Raw genomic sequence first — 27,508 nt, forward strand, 5'->3', positions numbered from 1 at the left:
GCAGCGTCCTAGGGAGCCTCTGCCTAGCGCCATCCCTTCACCCACTGCGGGGTGAGGGTGTCCAGGGGGGTGAGGCAGAAGCCTTGGAGCACAAAGGTGAGCAGCAGCCAGGGCCCCCCTGGGCCCCAGGGGGCGGGCGTGTGCTCGCAGCAGGAAACTCAAAGGAAAGAGGCCCAGCGAGAGAGCCCTGATCAGGCTCTTCCTGAGGCCCCCGCCCCACCCCTGCGTGAGCGCAGCCTAGGGCATAGGCTGGGTCTTGGCCAATACCCATCTGCCCAGCACACCAACAACCCACACGCCTCCAGAGCCAAACGTGGGGAACAGCTGTGGCACGCTGGGCTGTGGAGGGATGTGAGGGCAGTCTGTGCTGCGGCTGGGCGGGGTCGGGCTGCTTGTGGGCACATGGCATTCGAGGAAGGAGGACCCTCAGGGGGTTGGGGCAACATTCAGAGCTCCTCATCTGCATGTAACCCCCATCAGCAAGCCACCCCACAGGACGCAGCGGACAGAGAATGAGGACAGTGCAGCTGGCTCAGCCGGCGTCAAGGCTGGCCCTGGAACCCACGATTCTGGGCCCTGGGCGCTTCCTGCCAGGCCCTGCTCTACCAGGTCAGCCCTCCTGCTGCCACAGACCATGCTCCCTGCCACTGACTGCTCCATGATGTCACTCTGGGGACAACACAGTCCCTCCTGAGTCACCCCTGGGGTCTTCACCTGTCTGAGGAAGAGTAAGGCTGGTGCAGGGCCTCAGGAGCAATGTGCTGTGCAGGGTGGGGACAGGCGAAGAGCCCTCAGGACACGGGACAGCCATGCCCGGGGGCAGGATCCTGGCCAGGCACATGGGAGGAAAGGGCTCTGGCCACCTGGGTCTCACCTGTGCTGGAGAAGAGAGGCTGGGCCAGGTCCTGTGGGTAGTGGGACCCCGAGAACATGCCTGGGGCAGGGGGCCTGCTGGACAGGTCCAGCTTGGTGCCCACCTCCAGCTTGTGGGGGTCCAGCTGCAGCTGTGGAGGAAGAACGTGTGTGTGGCCAGCTGCCGCCCAGCGCCCTTCTGCACCCCCGGGGCCTGACCCCCAGCGCCCTCCTGCACCCCGGGGGCCCGACCCCCGGGGCCCGCCCAGCAGCCGTGCAGCCTGAGCAGCATCTCATCTGGCCTCTGCTCTGAGTTCTGTGAAGTGCATCACAGCCCACCGGCTCTGGGCTTCCGAGGACAGAATGCAGACTTGTTTTAGAAGCTGAATTTATTAAAGTCAAGCAAAATGAAACTGCCTGCCCCTCAGACTTGCTGGCGCCTCAGCCTCACAGGGGCCTAGCTGGTAGGCCAGGTTATCTCCGGGTTATGTTCATTTTGAGACGGGGTCCTGCTGTGCAGTTCAGTATGGCTTTTACCCACTGCAGAACCCGGCCTGAACTGCCAGTGATCCTCCAACTTTACCCTTCCAAGTGCTAGGGTTACAGGTATGCACCACCGCGCCCGGCCTTTTTGAGACAGGGTCCTGCTATGCAACTCAGGCTAGCTTAAGCTCACCACAGGCTGGCTCTGAACTCAGTGGTCCTCCAGCCTCAGCCTCCGAGTACTAGCCTCACTAGGCCCAGCTTCTAGTCCCCAAGTGGGGGTCTGGGGCCAGGTGGGAGGGCCACTCCCTGCCATGGGGTAGGCCCTCACTCCAGCCCTAAGGGCAGCCAGGCAGAGCCCAAACTCTGCAGGCCCTGCTCTCCATGGAAGTCCCACTGCACCGACACCCCATTCCAGCCTCTTGTGTCTCCTGAGGGCCACCCATGCATGTGTGTCACACAGGGCTGCTGGGGACTCAACTTCTTCCACATGTGCAGAAGGTGTGAGAACTTCTAGAATCACGATGCCACAGGCCACGCTGGGCAGGGGCCCCATGGGCTGACTGGCCTCCCGGGATCTCCCCACCCACCTGTGCACGCCCGTGCCAGCACGCGAGGCTGAGGGCCTGTGTCCGCCTCACCCTCACCTTCTGCTGGTGGTGGAGGATCTGCCAGGCGATCTGCACGTGCACTGCACACCACTTCCCTGGCTTCTGCAGCGGGACAAGAAGAGCTGAGAGGGCCCCTCATAGGCACCCGGGCCACAAGGGGCACCTGCCTATGCCCATACTCACCCTGATTGCCGTCCGGTATGGGTCAGTCACCTGTGGGGACAGAGCAGAGGGAAGTGATGGCCGACTCTGCCAGAACAAGAGCACAGCAGGACAGCATCCAAACCAGCGCAGACCCAGGAGGGAGCGAGCAGGTGTGGACACCTACCCCAGGGGCTTTCTGCAGGAGCGTGTGGACGGCACTGGCTCGGCCTGGAACCTGGATCGGGTTTGCAGTCTGAGGTGGGACAGAGCGAAAGAAATGTGTGACTAAGAGGTGGCCCCACCTGGGCGGCCACCACACCCCAGTCCAGGGTCTGCCGAGGCATAGGGTGGCTGGCCAGACAGGGACCACCCATCCTAGTCAGGCCCACGCTGGGGGCAGGGCTGCCATGTGGGCAGCAGAGGACATATAGCAGAGGCCAAGGCTGGGTCCCTCACACTCATGCCCAGGTCCTGGGTCTTTCAGTTCTTATTTTCTCCTGGGGAAGATGGTGGCTGCCTGCTTTCTTTGCTGTGGCAGTGTGGGGACCTGAGCCCTTGTCCTCTGGGGCTGGGTCTTAGGGACCCTTTCTGGCCATCTGTGACAAGTGCTACCAGCCCAGGGGCTCTGCAGAGTTGGGGACCCAGAAGAAGCCTGGGCCACCTCAGGCATTGGGGCAGCTGGGAGCAGCAGGTGGAGGTCACCAGGGCTGACACTGATGTTCCTTCCTTAGTGGTCAGTCTCACTAAACCTTGTAGAATCTGGCTACCCAAGGGACTACTCAGAATGTCCTTGTCCAGGTCAGAGAAGGTGCATAACCTCCTGCTATGTAGATGGCCCATGTCAAACACCTTCTACACCAGGGCTGAACCCCACAAGTAGTGGGCATGTGCAGGAAGCTCTTCTCCACAGGCTGTCACCCTTGTCATGAATACCTCTGGTCCAGAACCCTGTTCTCCCAAGTCCCACCCTGACCCCCAAACCTCTGGCCAGCATGGCTGGTACCTTGGGCTGGAAAGCGCCCTGCAGGGACCCAAAGGGGCTGGCATGTGCAAGTAGGGTGGGTAGCCCCGGGACAGCAGAGGGGAAGGCCGGGAAGAGCTGCAAGAACAAGAGAGGGTGCTAGTCCTCGGAGCCCCTACGGTGCCCCAGCCCCGGGCCTGCACACAGGGACTCACAGTGGAATGTCGGAAGTAGGGGCTGTCCAGCCTGGGCGAGAACTTGTCAAACTGCAAGGGAAGGAAAAGGTGAAGCTTCATGTCTGATGCCCTCAGGGGCCTGGTGCCTGCCCCCGCTGGCCGGGTGGGCAGTGGCTAGGACTCTGCCTCCCAGGATGGGTAGCCCACAGCGGCTGTGTCCAGGCTCCCAGAGCACCCCGTGAAGCCCTGAAGAAGGCACAAAGCCCTGTTGGGGACAAGTGAGTAGGCCCGGGCTCCGACCACCTGGGACCTAGCCCCATGCTGCAGATGGTCCCGAGACAGGAACACGAGGGCCTCCCTGGGCCCCTAGTCCTGCCCAGGCCTGCAGAGCTGGAGTCCAGCCATAGCCAGATGCTGAGGGCCAGTGTGAGTGTGGCTCCTGGAGCAGTCACATGCACTTGGACAGCCAGGCCAGGGGTCCAGGACGGACCTCATGCATGACCTGGACAGGGGGGCAGGCTCCAGGAGCCAGCAGATAGGCCTGGGCTGAGCACAGACTGTCCAGACAGGCAGAGAGAGGTGACGTGCCCCCACCCTCATGTGCCAGCCTGTGTGGCTGTCCCCCCGCCAACATGTGGGCCTACGCACCGGAGGGGGTGCGGCAGGCGGCATGAGCGGAGTCGGGGGCAGCCCCGGGAAGGGGCCAAATGTGTGTTGGTGCTGGTGTGTGTGCTGGTGAGTGTGCTGGTGAGTGTGCTGGTGGAACTCGGCCCGCAGCAGGGACCCCGGGCCCAGGGGGGCTGGCCTCTCTGTGCTCTGCACCAGAAACCGCGTGTTCAGCTCTTGCCTGAGCAGCTCCTGATCTACAAGAGAAAAGAGAGAGAGACAGAGAGGCACGTCGGCCACGGGCTCCCGCGGGGCGAGGCAGATAGTCACCTGGCACTTGCTGCTTCGGCAGGCTAGGCCTCGGGGGCCGCTCGCCAGGTGCGGGCCGGGGGGTGGAGGGAAGAGAGGAGCCTGTGACCAAGTACCAATCAGAATCCCCGCATGAGGCTGGCAATACATGATTGGCTGGCTGAGGGAGAGCAACAGGCTGGTATCTGGAGGTGAGAGAGAAGCCGTGAGCCCCCTGCAGGCCCGTCCCGTGCGCCCTTCCCACGGGGACACCACTGACTCCACTCCACAGAGCCCGTGGAGGATAGAGGAGGAAGCCCTGGGGCCAGGTCCAGGAGGACAGCTGAGGAGGCAAAGGCGGGGGCTTCCACCACCTGGACCCTCAACACCCAACCCGGCGCCAAGGAAGGGGCAGGGACAGCGGTGGTGGCCCGGGTCCAGGAGAGCGGGGAGGGAGGTGTCTCTGGGACCACACCCGACAGGAGCTAGCCAAGTCCCCAGGACCACCTACCTGAGGGGTGTCCTGGGACCACCAGGCTGCCAGGCAGCGCCGGGGCAGGGGGCAGTGTGGGCGCGGCGAACATGGCCGCGGGGTGCTGGTGCACCTGGGCCCGGAGTGCCAGGTGTGAGGTAGAGAGGTGGGGGCCTGGCCCTGGCGGCGATAGCGACCTGTGCTTCCCCAGGCCCAGTGGGGCGCCACTGCCTGCGCTGCTGCTCCTGCTGGGGACGCAGGGCTCAGTGCCACCAGCAGCCCAGGTCCCTGTCCCTGTCCCCACCCCCTGCCCGCCCAGCCGCAGGGTGGGTCCAGCGCCCGCCCGGCAGGTCGCCAAGGCCTGCAGGCCCGCCCCCACCACGCCACACCCTGAGGGAGCCCCGCCCGGGCTGGCCCGCCCTGTGACCGCGCCCCAGCGCTGGAGGGCCCGCCCACAGCCACACCCAAGCAGGCAGACCGCCCCGCAGCTCCGCCCCGCACACCTGAGGCCGGGCAGGTGCAGGCCGGAAGGTGCGGCCTGACCCGGGCCCGCGAAGGCGCCCAGCGGCGCAGGCTCTCTTGTTTGCGTCGTCTGTGTGGGCAGTGAGCCAAGGGGCTGCGGGGGCCGGGGCGGAGGAGCGTGGCGGAGCAGTGCTTCGGTCTTCAGCAGCGGGTTGGTCCGCGCCCCGGGCGGCGCAGTGGGCAGGGTAGCGGCGGGCAGGAAGGGATCCGCGCTCAGCTCCCGGCTGCGTTCCAGACCTGACACCTTGGGTGCCGCCCCGGCCCTAACCTCCGACCTCTCGTCCAGTACTGCACCTGCAGAGGGGGTGGGCGTGGGCTGGGTTGTTTGGTAGGCCCGGGGATCACCTCATTTCTTCAACCTCGAAGTCCAGGCTCCCCCGCACTCTTGGCAACTACTGGGGGCCCCTTGGACACTCCTATTCCTGGGCAAGCAGGCACGGGGGGCGGGGGGGCTGTGGTGCCCTCCTACCCAGACCTCAGATCAAGGAGCAGGCAACCGGAGGGGGACTGATCGGTTTCCCACAGGTGGAGAGACCCCCCCCCACCAGGCCCCACTCCCTGCTGTGTTCCCCTCCCGCTGCTTGTGCCACTGCCTCCTCTGGAACCCTGGTGGCTGGTGGTGGCTGCTCCCAGGCCCTTGCCCATTGTCCTGAGCCATCACCTATCTCTGGTGACCAGCTCACCCAAGGGTCCTGCTGATCCCTGTGCTGCCTAAGACCTGGGAGCAGCTCTGTCCTGCTCACCTGTGTCAGTCGCTGGGGCAAAGAGCTGCTCCGAGCCCACGGAAGCCTGAAGAGGAAGGAGGTTCAGGGGCCAGGCCTGGGGAGAGCCAGCCCTCAAAGCCCCTTGACACACCAAGACCCTGGTGGGGCCAAGTCCTGCCCACGTCCCTGCCCTGACCAGCATATGGCACAGGTGTGGGGACAGCCCGTCAGCAAGGGCGGATGAGTGCACTGGCAGGCTTGAGGCACCCGTTCACACCCTCTACCCTGCAGTGTGGCTAGCTGTGCTCTGGGGCTGCGTCTGGGCAGGTGACTACTCTGACAGGGAAGTGCCCCACCTCATGACATCTGGAGAAACACCATGTGTCCACAGAGAGACCACCGTGCTCTGCGGGCGGGACCCTGTGGTTGCTCTGAAGAACAAGCTTCAGACAGTTCTCTCCCCCTTTCTGCTAAGCGGCTTCACTGAGACAGGAAATGCACCTGTGCTTCAAAATCTACCCCGAGAGCTGTACCCCTAGGGGATGGTGCCTGCCCCAGGGAGGTCAAGGCCAGAGGCCTGGTGAATGACTGGTGTCCTTCATGACCCCTCTTCCCTACAAAGCAAGAAGTAGCCTTCTCCAAATGCGAGCTCTCTGGAACCTCGGCCATGGCCTTCCTGTGCTGCAGACCGTGAGAACAAGCTGCAACCAGGCTCCAGCACTTTACGATGGTGGCCCAAGCCCCAGAGAGACCCACTTTAGAGACCCACTAAAGCACGGAGGCAACTTGGCAACGAGGGAGCCTTGAAGAGCAGCACATCCTCGCCGCCATCACCCAGAAAGTGGCCCCGTCACCCGCCCCCGCCCAGTCTCTGTGCCTAACACAGCATGAGGCTGTACGACTGGCTCTGGCACTAAGCTCTGCGCCACGGCAGGCAGCCTCCTGGATAGACCCCAAGGGCACTGCTCGACGTGGGGCATCACGCAGTTCCATGGGTGGATGCGCACAGGTCATGCTGCATACCCATTTGCATATCCGTGTGCATACAGGTGTGCATATGCATTTTCAAGGAGTTCCCCCCCCCCCCCCCCCGCTGGCTCAGGCTGCCTTAAGGGTGGGTCTGGTAAGGTACGAGGAGCTGGGGATCAAACTGTGATACACTGCGCCTGACTATTTGCATAAGCAGGTGCTTAAACAACAGAGCTAACCGGCAGGCCCCCATATCCATTTTCATACACCCCTGTTCACGTGCCTGCCTGCACACAGACACACAGGGCCATGTGTGATAAGGTGCTCCCTGGCTGTGTGTGCAAGGGATTAGGTACACAAAGTACACAGCTGTGTATACATCTGTGTGGTGTGGAGGACACACAAACCCAGCTGGAGACAGCGGCTGCCCCAGGGACAGATGGGAAGTAGTACACAGCCTGAGAGGGAAGGGCGAGGTTCACCCTGAATGTGGGCAGTGCGGGGCACAAGGGGCAGAGGGACAGTCCTTGCCCAGACCAAAAGAGTGCCTGAAGGCCAGGAAAGGCACCTTGCCCAGGTGCCACACAAGAAGATGCCTGCTGGCTATGCTGTGCCACCCACCCCACCCTACCTGGGCAGGACAGCTCTCCAGGGTCTGCACAGTCCAGCCCAATGGAGGCCAGGCTCCTGTTCTGCCCAAGCTCAGCAGGGGTGGCAGAGATGCAAGGTCTCTGCCCTCTACCAACAGGCAAAGCAGAGTGTCTCTGGCTGTACCCTGGCCACCTTGGTGTGGTGGGAGGAGCTGCACACACACTGGCTCCATTGGGAAGCCAGACCCCACGTATCAGGTATCACAGGTCCACAGTGAAACCCACAGCAGCCCCTGGGAAAGCAGTGTAGGGTGCTGGACAAAGGTGGAGCATCTCACACCAGGGGAGCCACAGTGCAGGGAAGGCACACAGAACTAAAATGCGGACCCCAAGGACATCAGGCTCCAGGCAAAGCCTCAGCATACAGTGGGCTCCTGGTGTGGTAAGCAGCCTTATGCTCAGGAAAGGGGAAGTGGGCTCAAGGAGGTAGCCTACACCTGCAATCCCAGCTACCAGAGGGATCTTGGGAGGCTGAGACAGGAAGAAGTCAGGGTTTTGTGTGTTTTTTGTATTGTGAACCAAACTCAAGACTTTGCACTTGCCAGGCAGGCGCTGTGTCACTGAGCTATATCCCTGGCCCAGGACCTCAGGTTTGAGGCCACACCTTGCCTCAAAATAACAAGAAGCCTGGGCTATGGCTCAGTAAACCCATGGGTTCTACACTGCCCAGCCGCCACCGTACACAGCAAAGGAGAGGTGAGATTTCTGTTTCATCCTCCATAGCAACCATCCCAGACAGCACACAAGCACACAGCAGCATGACAGGGTGCTTCACAGCCTGCTGAGGGGTGAGATGGAGCCACTGAAGGGGCTGGGATCCTCACGACATGGAAGGACTGTTATCTGCTCTTGCACCAAAGACTGCTGCACAGTGAACACACTCAGCAGAGGGGCAGGGGGACCCCTGCTGCCTACCCTCAGGACCCCAGTAGCCTGACGTCCTGCAGCATAGGCTGCTGGCTTCCAATTTCAAAAGTGGGTTTTGTGGGTGAGGGGCCTGCCTGGCTGGGGTGGGTAAGCAAGCAGGGAATGCAGCTCTACCTCTGGCTCTGAAGTCGGGGTGTACAACCTCCGCTTCAGGCAGGGGCTTCTGCTCAGAGCAGCTCAGCCCCTGGCCCTTTCCGGGTCGTCCACTTGGAGGCACCACAGCCTGGAAGCCCCACGTCACATCACAAGCAGGGAAGGGTTTCCCTCCCTGGTCCAACACATGGTGCCCAGAGACAGGAATGCTGGAGGAATCAGACAGCTGTGACCTTCCTTGTGGCTTTGGGAGGTGTGCAGTCATCTCCACTGGGGAGCAGGCTGAGTTCAGGACTGTCAGCTCCTGTCACCTCTGCCTTGTGTCTCTCACATCCTTTGAACCAGGTCAGAGCAGCATGCCCACTGAGAACTGCTCCTGGCTGCAGACTCTGGGTACCCCAGCTCCACACCAGGACTCTTGCACTCAGGGCTGTCATGACCTCCACTGGGGCCCTGACCCACCCTTCCTGAGCTGGAGGGTGCCTACCCCTTCCTTGTCCCAGCTGCCTCCTCCATGGCTAGGCAGCAGTTCCAGGAGGGTGAGAGGACACTGGGGCACTGAGGCCAGCTGGGAGCTCCTGCCGATGGCCGTGGGATGGCAGCTGCATCTGCTAACGAGCCCAGTGTGTAGTGGTCTCATTATGGGGTAGGGATTCTGGGTTGTAGTACAGCACTAACTGCTCCAGCAGCCAAGAGGTCTCAGCCCCACACCACCTTCCAGGGAGCAATATGGGGACAGGGGGCGGGGGCTAGGAGGGACTGGAGCCAGGGCTAGCACAACTGCTGCCTCACAAGGCACCCAAGGGCACAGACTCAGGCCCCTCCGGCGAAGAGAAGGCAGTGGATGGGGTGGGTGTGAGCACAGCCCCGGCCAGGTGCAGGAGGGCTGCGCGCTCTGAGGCTCTGTATCCTCCTCCAGAACCCAAACAGAATACCCAAACTCAACTCCTCTGGTGGAGAAGTGGCTGCCCAGAACCCGGATATGGTACCCAGAATACAGGAAGGCCGAAGCACAGGCACGGCCAGGGTCCTGGTCCCTGCTGGCGTCCTGGGCAGGTCCTGGCCCGCTCCGCTCCGAGGCACATAAACTGGGCCCTGGGTCACTCTGTCGCAGATGCGAGCCCCTGCTCTACCCAACCACTTCTCAGTCTTGGCCGCTGCTGGCACCCGGGCAGAGGCGGGGACCTACACACGGGAGGCTTCTGGCGCTCTGGTTTCGAGGCCCGACCGCGGCGCCCCGCCCTGGACAAAGAACTCAACTCCGCAGGTGAGCGCAGCGCGGGGCGCAGACAAAGGCGCGGCTCCCGGGCTCCCGGGCTCCCGGCCCGCTGCTTGCGTCCCTCCCGCCCCAGCCCCGAAACCCGCCGGGTCCGAGAGAGCACCGACCTCGCGGGTCCCGCCTGCCGCTCTGCTCGCTGTGATCTCCGCGCCTGCTCAGCTCAGCCCGGCTCGGCCCGCGGCGCTAGTCCACCGCAGACTGGACTTGTGTGCGCCACCGGTTCTAAGCGAGCGCGGGCTCCGCGGGGCGGTACGGCCGGCCAGGGGCGGGGCGCGGGCAGGCCCGACAAATCCAGCCCTGAGGCTCTGATGCGAAGGCCGCAAGACGGCCTTCCAGGTGCAGGGCGGAACTCCGCGATCCTCAGGGGGACAAGTGACAACGCTGGATGCTAAACCCTTTCTGATCTGTTACTTACCAAATACACAAACTCTATCAACGCAAAACACAAAACCACTCCGTGAAGGCCTGCTGTTTCCTGCTCGGAGCTGCACTAGGAGCATCTGGGGCCGCCTCTGGCTGCAAGCCCAGGGCTCCCCATAGACGGGATGCGGGGCCTCTTATGGGGACAGGCCCACCTGGGTGAGACTCTGCTGGTCAAGACTCCTGCTGGCTGCAGGAGTGTACTGTGGGCGAGGAGGCCCGCCATGGGGCTGCACTCTGTATAGCCCATGTTGACCGTGATCCAGAGGGGTTCTATCAGGGTCTCCCTGAGATGAGGCCAGGATATTGAGGCCTACAGCTGCAGCCCTCTTAGCTGGGGGAGGGAAAGCAGCACTGCCCCCAGGAACTTGGATCCTCTGAGCCCTGTTGCGGAGCACGAAGAGCTGAGGGAGCAGGGGCAGTCACAGGTCAGACTCCAGACTTGAGATGCTGGGGCCTCGTCTGGCCGCCAGACCCGGCGAGGTCGTGGTGCTGCTCCTCTGCCTCGCGTTCTTGCACATCCACCCCAGAGAGGTGGACAACCTTAACACATCTGAGTTTCATTTTCCACTGTCTCCTCTGAGGCCCCCTGTGCAGGTAACAGGCTGAAGGGCCTTAAAGCATGGCCAGGAGGGGCCAGCCCTGAGCCCCACCATGGTCCCCATCTTGATCTCTGGCAAAATTAGACTTGGAAAACTAGGAACTTGTCCTTCACTTTGTAGCTATGATATGAGAGATTTAATGAGGTTGGACTCGGAGAAGGTAATGGAATGGGATTATCAAGAGAAATAAAGACAGCTGCTGAGAGTACTGATACTAGAGGGCAGACTTCCAAACCAAACATGTAATCCATATAGGGGTCTGATGGTGTTGAGACCACATTTACCCATGGCAACAGCTCTGCTGGAGGAGTGGGTGCCCTCTCTAAGGCATCCTACAAGGGGCTCCTCCCAGTCTGGGGATCCTCCTCGTCATGCCATCCCAAATGTCCTGGGGAATCCTACACTCCACTCAGCTGCAGCTAGCAGCAGGGCTGGCACCTGGGGGTACAGAGGCCACAGTGACTAACTATAAGGTGTGACAGTGACATCTGTCATGCACAGCCTACAGGACACCATCTCACATACACAGTATCCTGTGGACCCTGGCTGTCCTTGTCTTGAGCAGCAGTGTGGTTCTGCCCAGGTCCAGGCTGTGGCCTCTGGGCTGGCAGAGGATGGGCACAGTAGGACAGGCAGCAGCCCTGGCTTGAGGAGAGCTGTGTACCCTGTGGAGTGCAGAGCTGAGAGAAGCAAGGCCATGTCATCTACAGCTGCTGACCAAAAAGCCAATGTGACACTGGAGGCCACTCCAGCCCACAGCCTCCCAGCTGCCCTCCCTACTTCTACAGAGCAGCTATGAGAAGGAGACCCCAACGCAGGAGCAATCCTGAGACCCCGACTGGGATGAGTAAACAATTTCGAGGCCACTCGATGGCCATACAGTCCCCCAGCTAGCGCTGCAGATGGTAGAAAAGGCAGTGGGCCTGTGGGTCCAGATGCAGGTCCACCCAAACCTAGACTGTGGCCTTGTTTGGAAAAAGGGTCTTTGTAGACATAATCAAGTTGAGGAGATTGGTGACCAGGGTTATCCAGCCAAGGGACTGCAGAGCCACTGGGAGCCTGACCCCATCACCCAGCCTCAGAGGGCCATAGCCTGAAGCACCCAATACTGGGACTTTTGGTGCTCAGAATGCCCAGCCTGGCAGTTTGTTCCAGTGGCTGCAGGACACTGACAGTCGCAGTGTTTTAGAGAAGTTGTGACTCGCCACAGAGCAGCTCTGGCCATGCTCCTGTCACCGTGGCCTGTTAGAGGTAAAAGGCACTGAGCAACAACTGGAGAGACGTCCTGGCCACTGCATGTGTTAGAGGCACCCATCCAGGAGAGGAAAAGTGTGGCAGCCCAAGGTCACCTCCCATGGCCCCGAGGTGGGGCTGGACCTGGCTCAGCTTCTGGTCCAGGTGCTGACAGCACAGAAGACTCAGGCTAGGCCACCGCCTTGCACATGCTGCCATCCCAAATGTCCTGGGGGACCCTACTCTCCATTCAGCTGCAGCCAGCAGCCAGTCCTGCAGCTCCTTGTATGCGGCTAGAGCTCAGCAAGGCCCTGGCTGCCTCCCCGGCAGGGACTGTACTCCTCTGCTGTCCGGAACAGACAGGTTCATGGGGGTGTTAAACCCCCCCCCCATCTGGGTCTTCCTCTCCCACCTCCTGCTGCCAGGAGGTGACACCTTGGAGCTGGACTTTGTGGCCACTGCTGTGGGAACACTGAGGCTCCGAGCCCTTCCTCTGAACCTTGGAGCTTCCTACCCTCCTTAGCCACAGGGAATGATAATGTGGGGCTTGGGGGCTTGGAGCTTCACAGGGAAAGCCAGAGACTTCCAGTCAGGAAGAAGGCTGCGGGTGGTGTACCCTGGGGCCCACACTTGCTGTCCTATCCTGTGCTGTTGGGGTCTCTCCCAGCAGGGCCAGTGCTGCTCTGCAGACCTGCACTGGGTCTGGGGCCTTCCCAGGGAGATTACCAAGGTCAGTGGGTCATGGGGCTGGGTGCTGTGGCCAGTGGACCCTCTAGACCTCTTAGGGGACAAGCACAAGACAAGAGACAGGCCTGCTGGCAAAGGGCCAGATGGTGGGGGCCAGGCTTGACACCTGTTCACTTGGCAGCTGTCCTGCAGAGATGGAGAGAGACCCCACATGGGGCTCAGCAGCTTCCTGTGTTCTATGTGCATTGGGGGGTGACTCAGTTCTTGGCCTCAGCTGCAGTAGGTGCTTGGTTAGCACCAGCTACTGTTACCCATGTTTGGATAATGGGGCCAGAGCCTCTCCCAGGACACCTCTCACTTCAAGGTGGCTGCCAGGCCCTCTGCAGGGGGACACTGAGACTTGCACCCACCTGGCCTTCCCCATCTTTGCCCACCAGGGCCACGACTGCAGTGCCGGCTGGGTGCCACTGGGGTGAGCTGCTGCCCAGGACACTACTCATCCACCTGACCTCCCCACTCCACGGTCCCCACCTCTCCTCCCACGGGGACTCCCTCAGGTGCCTGGAGGTGTGCTGTGGCAGCAGCTGTCACCTTAGGGCTCTCTGGGCAAGTCAGAGGTCCCATGCCAATATGCAGGTCAAAGGTGGCAGGGAGGGGAATGGCTTCAGCCCTGACATCCTGTGAGGTCCTCACGATGTCCCCAAGTGGTCACCGCACAAAGTGTCCCTTGGGGGCAGGGCCTGGCTCATTCTCACCACAACTTGTCCCTCTGTCTCCAGGATGCAGAAGAAGGCACCCAAGGCAATGTCACATACAGAGGAAACCTTGCAAGCAGCAGGAACAGAAGTGGTTGGGACACTCCCGGCGGGTAGCCAGGGAGAGTAGGCACCTGAGAGCCTGCTGGTAGGATGGGACTCTCCTCCAGGACCCTGCAGTTGACAGTCACCTGGGGGGAAGATGGTACATGGTGGGGGGCCCAGCCCTGGGTGTGTTGTTGTGCTCTCAGCAATAGGAGACTCAGAGGTGTCCCTGTGAGCCCTCCTTCAGAGAGGAAAGATGGGGTCCACAGCCCCCGGGAGCAGGATGCCAGGAAGTCAGGGCTGCTGCAGGCCCTCAGCTGGCCGGCATCACAAAAATGGCTGGGTGTGCAAACCCTCTGTGGGCACCCTGATCCTCATGCCAGCCCCACACGTGACTCCACAGTGACCCCTCTGCGTAGGACCTAAGGCCAAAGATCCCCAGAACTGTGGTGCTGCTGTCCCATAGCATGATCTGGGAAGGGTCCCCTGGGAGTCCTTCAAAGGCCACACTGTCCCAAGCCAGGCTGAGCACGGGTGGGTCCAGTATGTCCAGCCTGCAGGCAGAGAGCACCCGGAGGCAGCTGTGGCCACAGGCAGTGGGGAAGGCCATTGTCGGGCAGCAGGCAGCAGCCCAGGCCCTGACTGCTGACGGAGTCCCCACACTGTTTTCCCCCATATTTTTCCAATAAAGAAGCAGACACCAACTGCAGCCTTTGGGAGGGACCATCTGGCAGCATACTGCACCAGTTGGCAGAGTGCCCAGCCTCCAGCAGCTGTGGAGGAGGGAGGCAGGAAGTGGGGGAGGGTCCTGTCTTCAGGTGAGCTGGGCTGGCAGGACAAGAGCCCAGAGGTTGAGAGTGGACTCACAGAGCAGACTGGCCATGGGTGTGAGCCTTGTGCTGCCCCAGCCACTTGCCCAGCCTCCCCTCTCGTGGCAACACCACCCCAGTGGCCTGGCACAATGAGCTCCCATAGCTTTCCTACCACCTGCCAACCACGTTTCCAGCCACCATGCACCACCATTCACTCAGCCACTTCCAGGCCATCGCATGCTGGGGTGGGGACACTGGTGGCAAAGCTGTGTGTGGATGGGTGTCCCAGGGTCCTGGTTGTCCCATAGCTGCTGAAGACTCACCCTCCCCATTCCTGATGTCTACAGCTAAAGGAGCTGCCCTTGGAGGTGCCCAGAGACCATGCCTCTTCCCTGGTTCATGCCTCAGGCCGGCAAGGGCTCCATAGAGCAGTACCCACAGCTGAAGCTCCACAGCCAAGAACACAGCATGCCAGAGGGAACCAGGCACACAAGGAACAGGCATTGAGCCACAACTGGTGTCACATGTGGCCAGGAAAGTGGAGACGACCAGGGCACCCGTGTGAGCTTCAAGCTCTCTGGACCTTCCAATGCTTCTCCATGCCTGAGCTGTGCAGTCCTCACCATTCTCTGGCCTCTGTCTCTTGTCTGCCTGGGGTGCAATGCCTCTGAACACACCCCAGCAGCACAGAGCCCCGGTGCCCACAGGAAAGGACAGGGCGAGCCCAGGTCAGCGCTAATCTGGGGGAAGAGGGAGGGCGAGTCAGGTCTAATGCAGGGAGCTGGGCTTGGGCTGGCAGGAGGCCTGTGCCTGCCCCTTGGGGCTTTCTGAGGACCTAACCTCAATCCACCTGCTCTGCTCGCTACTCTGTGGCCCTCAAGCAAGGCAACTTGGACCACCCTGCTCCTAGCTCTCAGTGTGAGTGGGGACACTGAGGCAAGACATGTGAGCTGCCTCACCTACCCTCTCCTCCACTGCTGTTGCTGCCGAGCCCAACAGTGTGTGCCTCACGTGTGGGCATGGCCCAGTGCACTGTGTGCATCCCAGCCCCCTCTGGGTACCAAATTGCAGTGGGAGGCCCTGTCCAACCTGCAGAGGCTGTGCTGGCCCTTGGAGGCCACGGCAGGAGTCGGACCTGCTGTGGTGGTGCTGCAGCCCCGTGGCCTGGTGATGAGAGCTGGCTCACTGCTGGGGTGCAGGCAGGTGGCAACGGGGTGGCCCTTGTCCCTTCATCCATGTCTCTTACCCTCCTCAGAGGCAGGAGGGAATGGGAGCTGCCCCGCCCTGCCCCCATGGTCTGTTTCTCTGAACATGGCTTAGAAGCCCCTGGCTCAGACCCTTCTCTGGGCCATGACCAGGCCTGGCCAGGGGTGGCAGAGCAGTGAGCAGCACTGGCCCTACACGTTTGCTCCTCCCTGTGGTGCCTGCCACATGTGTGGCCTATAAGCACAGGGCACATAAGCTCCTCTGTACACGATCACCTTCCCAGATGGGCTGTGGCACCACGAAAGCAGCACTGCCCCAGGTGGCTGGGGTCTTGGGTTGACCCACCATTGGGTCGCCTGCTCAGGAAAGCTGCCTGGAGACCAGAGGGGTGTAGCCTACCCTGCTGCTAGTACCTGCCATGGAGTCTGTGCTGAGTTCCTGCTGGCCTGTGCTTACCTAGGGCCCAGGCATGGCCATGAGCAGGACCTGTGCAGGGGCCCAAGTCACTCAGTGTGTGACCATGGACAGGTCCTCACCCCAGCCGCAGGGCTGGCACAATGCCACCCTGCAGGGTGCTAGGGTCCCAAGAAGGCGCAGGAGGCCAGAGGGTAGCTCAGCTGACCCCATGATGAGTGCTGGCTAATAGAACTTGGTTCCTCAGGAGAGGGTGATGGTCAATGGTCTCCCCATCCTGGCTTCCAGTCCCCCAACCTGAAAGGCCTGGTGTCTGCACTGCCTGCGGGGCTCTGCTGGCTCAAGGTACCTTCCTCTTCCCTACTTCCAAGCCCATGAGGCTGATACTCCCATAGCGGAGCTCCCTCTGCCTGGTGTCCAGGGTCCACCCTGCCCGCGTCAGGAGGAAGACAGAGGCAGCTGGGCTTACCTTGTCATCCATGCCACTCTCGCTGTCACACTGTGGGAACAGAGAAAAGCAAGTCAGTCAGGGCCCTCCACACTCCTGGGTCACAGGATGGTGGGTGGTGGGGGACAGAGTGGGGAGGGCTGAGGGGCAGCAGTCAGGGCTGAGGCTGGACAAGGGCACAACTAGGCCGACTTGCCCAGAGTGAACAAGAGCCCAAGCTCAAGCCAGCCCTGTAGCAAGACAGAGAGAGAGAGAGAGAGAGAGAGAAAGAGAGAGAGAGAGAGAGAGAGAGAGAGAGAGAGAGAGAGAGAGAGAGACTGATTGAGAGAGCCCAGCACCCAGACCCAGAGCAGGCCACACTGGCTGGATGGAGGTGTCAGCGTGGAGCAGCACAGCTGGCCTCCTGTGCAGGTGCAACATGGCCCTGTGGCCCCGCAGCCTCGGGGAGAGCTCTGAGCCGGGGCCTTGCCCTGGTTCAATGCAGTGTGCACAACAGCTGTCCCACACCCAGATGGATGGCCCAGGGGAAACGGACAGCGGGGCACGTGGCTCGTGCCCGGGGCAGACATGCTGCCATATAGCCCTGAGAGCCCACGGCACCCAGCCCCTCCTGATCCACGGGCGACATACTCAGGAGGAAGCAGGGCTGTCGAGCGCCGAGCGCTCTGCCTCGACGCAAGCCCATGACAGTCAAGAAAACAAATCTTGTCGTTCCAAATCTTCTTTGCTAAGCTGAGCTCTAAAGGGATGCACAGCTTGAGAAACAATGCAATTCCCCCTAGAAGGGTAAAAGAGAGACCCGCCCTTCCCAGCAGTGGTGACTGGGACCGTGCCTGGCACATGCACTATCTGCCAGAGAGAAATCCTGCCCAGATGCATGGGAGGGTGGCTGGCCCCAGCCAGGTATGAGCCAGGTGGAACTTAAAGGCTTGCACTCCCCATGATCAAAGGCAGGGTGAGCAACTCACACTGCCTTTCCCCAGGACCTGGCTGATGGCTGCACGGCCTTCAGTGGCAAAGCTCACAGAGGAGATGAGAGGTCTCACTGGCTCCTAGCAGCACCAGAAGCAGCATGCCAGTCGGGTGGCAGAGTGCTGGCAGCTCGAGTGGATTGCTGGGTGGGCACGGGCCGCAGGCTTTACACCACAGCCTGGTAGGCCATCTGCCCCATGGGCCCGGTCAGCCCAGCTGGACATCCTGTCCCACACAGAGGACGCTGTGGCCTCTCCTGGCTGAGCAAGCCCACCCAGATCCCAGTCTTGGCCCTCCCAGTGAGAGGTGTCAGGAAGTGCTGTCCTGAGTGCCCTGGCCAGCAGAGTTGTGCCTTCTCCACCCAGGTGAGCTGCCTCTGAGGCTGAGCACCCCCTCATGAGGCAGGGAGGACCTGGCATAGGGCCTGTGGGCAGAAAGAAAGGTCTCCCAGCTGACTGCTGGGAGGGCCAGGACCTGGGATTTGGGGGCTGGTGAGACGCCAGAGCTCACGAGAGGAAAAGGAAGGCAAGGCAGCAGGGAGGCACAAGGCTGGATGGGCAGGGCTGCAGGAGCTGCAGACACCGGGGCGTGTGTACGTGGGAGACAGTTCAGGCACTGTGACAGCCCTGGGGATGGCCCTCTGTTGCTGGCAGAGACCAGCAGGAGGAGTAGATTATGGACTGTGGGAGACAGACACCGGAGATGGTCAGTGTGTCCTTTGCTCCTGCAGCCTGGGCCTCACCCTGCTTAGCAGCCCTGGGACCCATCACACTGGCAGGGCATGGATCTGGCCTCCTAGGGCTGCTTGTCACTCAGGGCCACTGAGCACTTGCTGGGCCTGTCCTTAGCTCTGTCCCCATTACCCCCCAGGCTAGAGAACATAGTCACACAGACCCAATCCAGGCTGGTTACCAGCTTTCCTGCAGCCTCAGGGTCACAGGGCTGACCTGGCAGGGCTGGGCAGTGAGGCCCAAGGGTGGCAGTTTAATGTGTCCACCGTCAAGCAGTGGGGCCTCCTGTAGGCCCAGGAGGGTGACCTCCCTCTCATCACCACACATCATGCTATGGTTGGTGCCATGGGGATGGCTGACAAGGAATTCAAGTCGTTAAATCCTACGGAATTAAGGCTTAACTGCAGCGGAGCTGGAACTGAGGTAATTAATCAGCACGGACAGAACAAGAGCCACATCCATCCTTTTGGAGTTGCCTGAGTAAGGTGAGCTTTGTGTGCTAGAACTGGGTTCTACAGCCTTGATGTGGGCATGGACAGTGCTCATGCCCGAAGAGAGAAGGCACAGATGGCCAGGCCCAGGAGACAGCTCCAGAAGGGACCCTGCTGTAATGCTGCACTACCTGAGAGGTGCAGCCTTGGAAAAGTCCCGAGTCTTCGTGCCTCAGTTTATGCCTCTGGAAAACAGTGACAATAGTCTGTTTACAGGGCTGACACGTACCTTAAGTGAGTGAATATATGCAGAACTATCCTAGTGCCTGGTGCACAGTACAAGATACATGTGGTGGGATCGCCACCACCACCACCACCCTGAGAGGCTGCAGAGGCAGTGTGGCAATGAGGCAGCCATAGAAGTTGCCTTTTTCTTCTCAGCATGAACGTTAATTACTGCTCACTACTTCTCTGTGTGTATGCTTTCCGGAGCCTGTCTATCTCCCAAGGCTCAGACAAAGGCATGCACATTCACGACCGTGCTAGCAGGGCTGGTCAGCTGCCCAGAGGTACTATGAGTCACCACCAGACAGGCCTGCAGGGATGCTGCCTGGCTCCAGAGCCCGTTGCCCTGGGTCTCTGTGTGGGTTGGCTGCAGAGGCAGTCCTGGTGGTGTGGCAGCCTGGATCTTACCCGAGCCTCTTCGCTAACTAAAAGAACTCTCAATGACACTGACAGGAGGCCCCTGACCTACACACATGACAGGAATACTGGGAATACTGGGCACTGCAGGACCCACGGCCACAGCAGGCAAGGGGTCAGCCTGGCCAGGATGGAGCAGCAGGGCCAAGCTGTAGGCATGTTTGTTGCTGGCGCACAGCCTACTGTGTGCACACATGGGAGCCCTTGGCTCCTGGGGTTTGTCTAGGACTTGGGTCCCTGGTGTGTGGCCACATACCCTGGATGTGTTGGTACCAGGCCACACCTGAGCTCAGGGCCTCCTGCCAATGGTGCCTCTCTCCTTGGAGTGCTACCTGGGTTCTGCCATATGCACAGGAGGACTATGCCAGGGACACAGAGGACACATGGTGACGCAGTCCCTGAACCCCAGTCCTGGGCCTCCAGTTTCCAGGTCGGCCTGGCAGGCACAACCCTGGGAAGCGTAGGGATAGGGAGGAGATGAGGGCTCCAGGGTTCCAGACCTCTCTCCTCCATGTCCTTCCTTTGTGCCACCTGTTCACGGGGCTGCACACCATTCAGCCATGTCACCAAACATGGAGCTGGGCGCCGGCACAGCAGCTGGCCTGGAAGGTCAGTGTGAGTGCTGCTCAGCGCTCACCGCTTCTGTGTGCTTGTGCTTTCACAAACTCCCGTGACAACTGGCTGGGGACAGTGGGCAAGGAAGGCTGTGGTCCCAGACAGGACAGGGGCTGTGGCCCTGGCGGGAGGAAGGGGCACCCTGGCTGGCCTGGCCTTTTGGTGCCACTGGACCCCCTGGGCTCTAGGCCTCTGCACAGCAGTCGCCTCTAGGAACCCTGACTGTATACCGGTCAGGGAGGCGGCATGGGGCTCAGAGGCCGAGTGGGGGTGACTGAGCAGGAGGTCCCAGAGCCACAGTCCCATCACACCTGATTCTTTACTGAGCTAACTGCCGGGAACCTCACTCTTTACTCAGCTAATTCCTGTTTTCTGAGTGTTTAGGCTTTAAAATAAAACAAGGCAGGGGCCTGGCCCTAGCTCAGTTCTTTAAGTGGCTTCTTCCACAAAGCTGGCAGCCTCAGGTTGCTGTAGTTCGATCCCCACAACACTGCAGCCAGCCAAACCTGCCCTGAAGGCATTCGGAGCAAAAAAAAAAATCCTTATTCCATTTTTGGGGCAGGGGAGATGGCTCAGTAGAATAAGCACTTGCCTGGCAAGCCCAAGTGTCTGAGTTCAACAAAAAAACAAAAAAATAAAAAATACAAGGTGCTAATTACCCAATTAACAAGCCATTAAGTAACCACATCCCAACTGCCTTCTTCTCAGAAGGATGACCTTGCGCCTTATCTGCAACAGCAAGGAAGTCTGGACGGCACCAGGGCGCCTTTTCCCGTTCACCCAGACTGGCTGCCAGCACAGGGGCCTGGGCTGTGCCATGCACCCCCTGGGCCTGCGCTCCATGGCTCTGCGTTTGTGGACACTCGCAGCATTCTGCCCTTTCACTCATCTGGCATGAGGCTCTTTCCCAGGAACTGTCTGCCTTTCCTGTTGCCTCCGTGGGGGCAAACACCCTCTATCCTGCTGCTGCTATGCGGCCTGGGGTCCCAACCTGCAGCAAGGGCATCATCCTGTGTGCAGTCCCCTCCCCCATGGTGGCCTGCAGGCCTCTGAGGACTCACCTTGTGCGCAGCAACCCCCATGCAGTGGGAGTGGCATGTACATCAGGTGCTGCTCACACAGCTGCACACACGCACACTCACGGGCACACATAAGCGAACATGTGCACCCCGCCACACGGCCAGATGTACACAGGCATGTAGCCGTATCTGCTTGTGAGCGCCCTCCTGTCTCCCAGGTCTCAGGTCACTTGTCACCCTGGGTGGCCACTCCATCTGAGCCATGGAGCCCTCCAGCATTGGGCAGGCTCATCTCATACCTGCTCCGCACCTCCCTCCTCTCCGTTCCCTAGGAAGTGAGGCTGTCTAGGTTCTGCAACCTCCAGAGCTCCCAGGTGTCTTTCCTTCTCTCTGGGTCACCTCCCTTGCAGGAAGAGGGAAGGCAGTGACAGGGAATAAATGAAAGATGGCCCAGCTGGCGGTGGCACGTGCTGACCTTCTGAGCTGGCTGTATTCTTGTGCTGTCAGACACAAAGCACTAACTGCCTCATGAATTATTGATCCACACAAAGCCTTAACAGAAATGCTGTTAACACTAATTCCTAACCTTCTGTGTCACAGCGGCACACCTGCTCCCAAATAATTGAATTTCCACTTCCCCAAGTGCCTAACCCTCACAGAGCGCCCCAAACCTGCCTGACCCATCTCCAGCTGGACCACCCCTCTGCCCTCCGCATTGTGGACTATGGCAAGTCCCTGAGGAACACAGCCAGTGGTCCTTGTAGCCTGGGGTGTGAAGCAAGGGACTGGGCAGCCCTGGGATGAACTGGTGGGGGGGGGGCTATGGGGTTCAGGACTCATGGTGGGGTGGGGTGGGGTGGATGCAGGGAACCAGCCCTGGTGATGATGGGTAGCTGTGGCCAAGGAGGGCCAGCTGCAGAGGACAATTCCCATCCCATCTTGGGGATCACTACCTTCTCAGGACGCAGTGGCCCATCTGCAGTCAGGGTATGGGGGCAGGGCCAGCTCCACAGCAGGGCAAGGCCCTTGCCACACCAATCTAGGGACACAGGTGTCTGCCACTAGACACTGTGGTGCCATCAGAGTTTGGAAGCCTGGTCATCTCCCAGCACCCACCAAGAAAACTGGGAGCAGTGACCAGTTCTTCAGTCCTGAGGCCACGACCCCTGGCACAGCTTGCATGGCGCTCAGCCGAGGAGCTGCTTCCACCAGCAGACGCCACTGTTAGCACCTACACACGTGCGGCTTGACACATGCCAGAGCAAGCAACGGATCGGGTGGCTGCTGCAGATGCCGGAGCCCTGGAGGTGCACACAGAGTGTATACTCAGGCACCACAACTGAGGCCTGGGTCTCCCAGAACAGGGATGGGCAGCCAACTGCTCCATGCCCCACCGTGACACACCTGTCCCACTGTCCTACTAGGCAGGCCGAGGAAGGCCTAGAGGCTGTGGAGAGGGACCTGGCTACCTGATAAGCAATGGCTGGGGGACAAAGCCATTTGGGGCAGAAGAGTCACTGGAGGACACAGCCAGGTTGAGAGATAGAGAAGGAGGGGCAGAGTGCAGGAGCCTGGGAGAGGAGCAGGGAGTGTGGGCACAAGAATGTGGCCAGGTGAGCCAGGGTGGCCTGGATACCTGTGGCTCAAGAGACAGTGGGATGGAGTCCTACGTGCATCCCAGGATCTACCACCCCTCCTGCTGCCACAGTGTTCTGCATGTGCTGCTTCTGCACTGCACATGAGTCCTCGCCGCTCAGCCTATCAGCTCTTGGGGTCAGGGTAACCTTCTTACCTGAAGCCTCAGCCACACCACAGTCACCCAGCACTGAGCATGGAGCACGTGTGCCATGCCAGGGACTAGTGAGGTGGACATAATCTGTCCTGGGCCCAGCTCTAACCCAGGGCAGTGGGGGGGGGATATGGAGGCTCCAGGCTACAATCCCCCACCATGGACCCCTCAGCCCTCCCTGTCTGCTGGAAACAGCTCTTCTACCACACCTGTGTCCCAGTGGGCAGGTGATCCCAGCCCAGTAGGGCTGTGCTTCATGTGTAAAGCTGGGCCAGCTGACAAGGCCACAGCACTCAGCAGAGGTTCAGAGCAGAGCAGGCTGGGGAAGAGGGCTGCATGCAGGTGTGGCTCCTCAGGGCCACACAGCCAGGCTCCCCAACAGGCAGAGGGACACAGCGATGACTCATGTATCTAAACACACAGGGACATGGACGCATGTACACAGGACAGGGGACATGCAGACACAGGACACGGAGACAGGCACATACATGGGATTTGCAGACACATGCACACAAAGTATGTACATAAACACAGGAACACATAGAGCTGTGAGACACAGGGGCACACATATACTGCACACACACACAAACCAAGAGAACTGTGTGGTCCCTTTAGATGAGGCATGAACAGCACCCATGCAGGCTATGTCCACAGACACGTGTGTGACACAAACGTGTCAACATAGCATAAAAAGAGCCAGGTGTGCATTGGGATGGGTGCCCACTCACTTGTGCACAAAGGCACCCACACTATCAGCTGACACACCCATACCTGACACACTGACCCAGTGTTGGCCACAGCCACTCTGCCCTGGCCCCGCCAGCCCTGCCTAGCCTGAGCCTCTTCTGGGCACAGCCATCTTGGCCCCAGGCAAGGCCAACTCAAGTCCCGGGTACAGCCCATCTTAGCCCTGCTCTCCACACTTCCAGGAGGGCTCCTACCCTGTGACTATCCATTTGTGTCCACCTGGCTGGCCTGGGACTAGATCTGGTCCCCTCTTCTCTGGCACTGTCCCCTGCTCTGCTTCCCAGCCACTGTGAACTGAACAGCTCTGTTCCCTCCAACCTATCTGCTATGACGTTCCTGCCTTGGCCCCAGCTTACCATGGACTGAATTCCCTCAAAACATGAGCCCAATTACAATCCACTAATACCATGGGTGTTGGGTGTTATGCCCCCATGATGGGAAAGCTGATGAATACACACCTGTACCCACACAGCTTCTGGACAGTTCTATGGGGTGGTGACCCTATAGGTGTTGGGAAGACATGGCCCAGGCTCCCACCTGCACACGGGGCCCGAACACATCCTAGTTGCCATGGAAGCTGGCCATATGCATCAGAGCCAGCACACGCTAGGGCTCCAGGAGTGCCTGGGGACCCTCCTAGAAGGGAACCCCGCTAGTCGATTCGCTGTTTGACTATAGGTTCTTCTAGAAAACACAGACAAAGCAGCATCTGGGGAGACGACCCGAATAACAAATGGCTCAGGCTCAGAGCAGGGAGACCCCAGCCAGAGGGGACCTCTTGAGGACATGCACAGCTCCTCTTTATGCTTCCAGATGTCATGTGAGCCACAAGGCCTGGTGTCTGCCCAAGGACCTGGCCCTCCTGCCTAGGGGCACCCCACAGGGGCTCAGGTCCAGCCCCTCTGCAAAGCATCTCCCAGATGTGGTGGTAGCTCCAACCACAGCTTCCTCAGTCTTGCCCACTGCCACATGTGGGCATGCACACCAGTGGCTCCCATGGTCCAGAATGTCCCCAGACAGCAGGATGTAGGTGTGGGTGTGGGCTGTGAGACGCAGAAGCCCTGGGTTTGCCCTGCCTCTCCCTGCTTGGCATTGTTCACAGGAGTATGCAGGGGAGCACATGGCTGAGCCCAGAGGAGGATGAAGAGAGGACGAAGCAGCTGCTCTTGTCTGGGTCCTACTGTGATGCTCTAGCCAAGGGTTGCCAGCTACCGGTAAGGGTCTCAGGATCTGAAGCACCCTGAGGGAGTGCCCAAGTCACAGGCTCAAAGGCACTCTAGCTGAGAGCTGAGTTGAGCTCAGGAATGCTGGCCACTGACCCTCCCCTTGAGGAGGAGGAGGCGGGGCAGGGGCTGGCTTCTGCAGGCTCCACTCACATCTGTCACTATGCCATTCAGTCTTGGCTTCTACTCCAGCGTCCTGGGACCTGGGGTGTTCCTGCAAGGCCCCCAGGGCAATTAATGGGTTAATTATGCACCCTATAAAGTTGCTGTGATGTACACAGTGGCTGACAGCTGGCAGTAAACCAGGGCTGCAGGGACAGGGCAAGGGCCATAAATCTGCAGAAACCAACAGCTTTATAGAGCTCTGGGTTTTACGCTATCATTAAAGTACTCCTGACACTTAAGGGGAAATCAAGTAAGTCAGGAGCAGGGTGCCGGGACTGCCCTGAGGGATGCCAGCACATGGCCTTCACCTGACCTGCCTGAAGGTTTCGCCAGGCAGAGAAGGCCTCGGATAGCACCATAAGCTCATGGCTCATTCTCCAGGGGCCGCAAACTGCTACACACCCCTGCATACACACACCTCACCGAGGCCCACAGCTGGTACCCTTGGGACCTGGTGAGCACCTCTTCCTGGCACCCAGAGCCTGAAGCAGTCCTTGACCAACAGGGTCCCTGAACTGGGTGCTCCCCACAAACTAGCCCAGGGCTCAGCCCCCTCACTGAGGTCCAGCTGCAGGAGAGAACCAGCCAGGAGGGAGGGCAATGCCAGGCTGGAGGCCTCCAAGTGGGGCTCTGGTAAGAGAGAGCAGGGGACTTACAGAGTAGCCTTTCCCGGACACTGCTTGCGCCGAACTCTGCAGGAAGAGGAGGAAGGACAGTCAGTGATGACCATGCCCGCCCAGGGGCCCACCACCCCATCAGAGGAGCGCCCCACAGGAAAGGAAGCCTGCCTGAGCAGCTTGGTGGGCCGAGAGGGCTGGAGTTGGGGTGGGCACACTGCTGGGGCCAGTACCAGGGGCCTCCTTTAGCAGCAGGACCCCTCCCTCCCAGCCCAGCAGCTCCAGCTGTCCTGCAGGGCCATACCCTAGATGCCCTGGCCCACTTGTTCACAGCCCACTGGGCAGGCACTGCTTCAACTGTCCTCACAGGGAAGCAGGAAGCCCAAGGCTCATGCCCCACACCTGTCTGTGCTTGAGGCACTCCTACTCCCTCGCTGTGCCTTTCCTGCCCAGGGTCCTTGGTGGAAGGGAGGAGGACACGGACAGTGAACAGAAGGAAGGGGAGGGGAGGGCAGCGGCTGGGGCACTGGCCTCGGGCTTGGTGGCACTCTGCCTCTCTGTACCTGCAGCCACACCGCAGGCCCGTTTCGGGGATGCCGGGGCCGCTCATTCACCCTAGAGCCACCATAAGAGATGGGTCAGCTAATGCATCTTGACCCTGGTCAAATCCCTGGCTGTGCACAACTGGCCTGTGCTGACCCACATCTGACCTCAGGTCTCCCCATCTGACCTGAGCTGGCTGAGCTCTAGGCCCCTGCCTGCACTGCTGGTCCCTAGGAGACACACAGCCCACCATGCTGTGGCCTTGGTCAGTCCCAGGGCAGCTGCTGGCAGGAGAGATGCTTCCCACCCCCAGCGTGCTCCACAGAGGGTCCTACACTTGGGCTCACTGCAGACAAACTCCACCCATAGCCACAAGCACAGGGGACACTGGCTTCCCACACAGGGTCCTGGTGGCCAGGCCATCTCTCCAGGAGCATGCTCCAGGGTCCTGAGGTAAGATCTGGGCGCTGTGAGGGTTCGACAATCACTAACCATAGCCTGCAAGTGAACCTGCAACCCCACAACGGATGCAGGGCTTCGAAGGCCATCACCCCGGAGCAGGTGTGGGACTCACATCACTGAGCTGGTCCTGGGAGTGGCTCCAGCAGGAGCTGGTGGCTTCAAGGACACTGTCATCACCACTGTTCTGGTCGCCCCCTCTGGATATGGTGACCTTCATCTGGGGACAAAGGGCAGTCTCAGTATGGCACACCCTTGGCCCTGCATGCACCTGGCCTGTCCCACCCATGTCCCACATCCACTAGGCACAGAGCCAGCCCAGGGCCTCCCAGGCAGCTGACCTCAGCAGGGTGACCTCAGCTGAGGGAGGGCTTGGGGGCATGGTGGCGTGCAGAGCCCATTCTCAGTGCCAGGGCACCCTGGTGCAACAGGAGGCCCACGAGGTCTCCTCCACGCCCACCTTGTCCTGCCCAGCCATACACACATTCACTTCGCCCAAAACGCTTCCTTGCTGGCATAGCATGTCCCTGGCTGTGCGCCCTCAGGCCACGGCTTCGCTCCTGGGCCTCAGTTTACTACCTGAGGGACAGAGCCGACCCTGGGTCCGGGCACCAGCACCAGCAACCAGCGTGCTGTCATTGCAACAGCTCCCAAGAGAAGCTCCCAGGCAGAAAGCTGAGGCCAGGGTGTGACACCCAGGCTGAAGTGGGTCCCTGTGTGTGTGCCACTTTTTATTTGGTAGTGATTCTAAATCTGCAGACGTGCAGGAAGGGACGGGCACCAGAGGTCAGGCCTGGACACGCTGGCAAGGACCCCAGGCCCATACCAGCCTCCCTGGCTGCTGCAGGGACACCTGCTGCCCAACTGGGGTCACAGTTCTTGGCCAGCATGCAGGATTGGACAGGGACACTTCGGCCCCAGCCACCCTGCCAGCCCATCCTAGAGTCCCCAGTGTGCACTCAGCCCCACCTGTGGCCAAAGTCCTGCGTCGGGACATTTTCGAGCCCGTGGAAGTCCTGCACACCTGTCCCAGACCGGCCAGGGTGGCTCAGACCGGACAGCTGCAACACCTCCCAGGCAAGAAAGCCCTCCCTCCCTACTCCCTGGCTCTGCTCTACAGCCACCCCTGCCGAGTA

General features: G+C 60.5%; 1 protein-coding gene across 12 annotated transcripts in view; it reads right to left on the reverse strand.

Moving 5' to 3' along the window:
* Positions 1 to 27,508, reverse strand: part of Fbrsl1 (fibrosin like 1) — a 55,729-nt gene that overhangs the window by 2,435 nt on the left and 25,786 nt on the right. For 3 of the 12 annotated variants that reach the window (XR_002822056.1, XM_023720455.1, XM_023720446.1), the window contains exons 3-16: positions 26,488 to 26,592; positions 25,410 to 25,445; positions 16,381 to 16,410; positions 5,859 to 5,904; positions 5,097 to 5,409; positions 4,633 to 4,841; positions 4,164 to 4,327; positions 3,876 to 4,043; positions 3,267 to 3,317; positions 3,094 to 3,189; positions 2,275 to 2,343; positions 2,130 to 2,159; positions 1,926 to 2,048; positions 875 to 1,004 (exon numbers count right to left, since the gene is read on the reverse strand). Coding sequence is in view for 11 of the 12 variants with exons in the window: in XM_023720455.1 (XP_023576223.1) it covers positions 875 to 1,004; positions 1,926 to 2,048; positions 2,130 to 2,159; positions 2,275 to 2,343; positions 3,094 to 3,189; positions 3,267 to 3,317; positions 3,876 to 4,043; positions 4,164 to 4,327; positions 4,633 to 4,841; positions 5,097 to 5,409; positions 5,859 to 5,904; positions 16,381 to 16,410; positions 25,410 to 25,445; positions 26,488 to 26,592 (1,570 nt within the window). In the remaining variant the exon portion in view is untranslated. Of the gene's footprint in view, positions 1 to 874; positions 1,005 to 1,925; positions 2,049 to 2,129; positions 2,160 to 2,274; positions 2,344 to 3,093; positions 3,190 to 3,266; positions 3,318 to 3,875; positions 4,091 to 4,163; positions 4,328 to 4,632; positions 4,842 to 5,096; positions 5,410 to 5,858; positions 5,905 to 16,380; positions 16,411 to 24,741; positions 24,803 to 25,409; positions 25,446 to 26,487; positions 26,593 to 27,508 lie in introns of those variants that run through there. The other 9 variants (XM_023720444.1, XM_023720445.1, XM_023720447.1 and 6 more) reach the window with 9 other exon arrangements.

Source organism: Octodon degus, unplaced genomic scaffold, assembly GCF_000260255.1.
Source record: "Octodon degus isolate 3935 unplaced genomic scaffold, OctDeg1.0 scaffold00076, whole genome shotgun sequence".
In the NCBI taxonomy this organism is placed as follows: Eukaryota; Metazoa; Chordata; class Mammalia; order Rodentia; family Octodontidae; genus Octodon; species Octodon degus.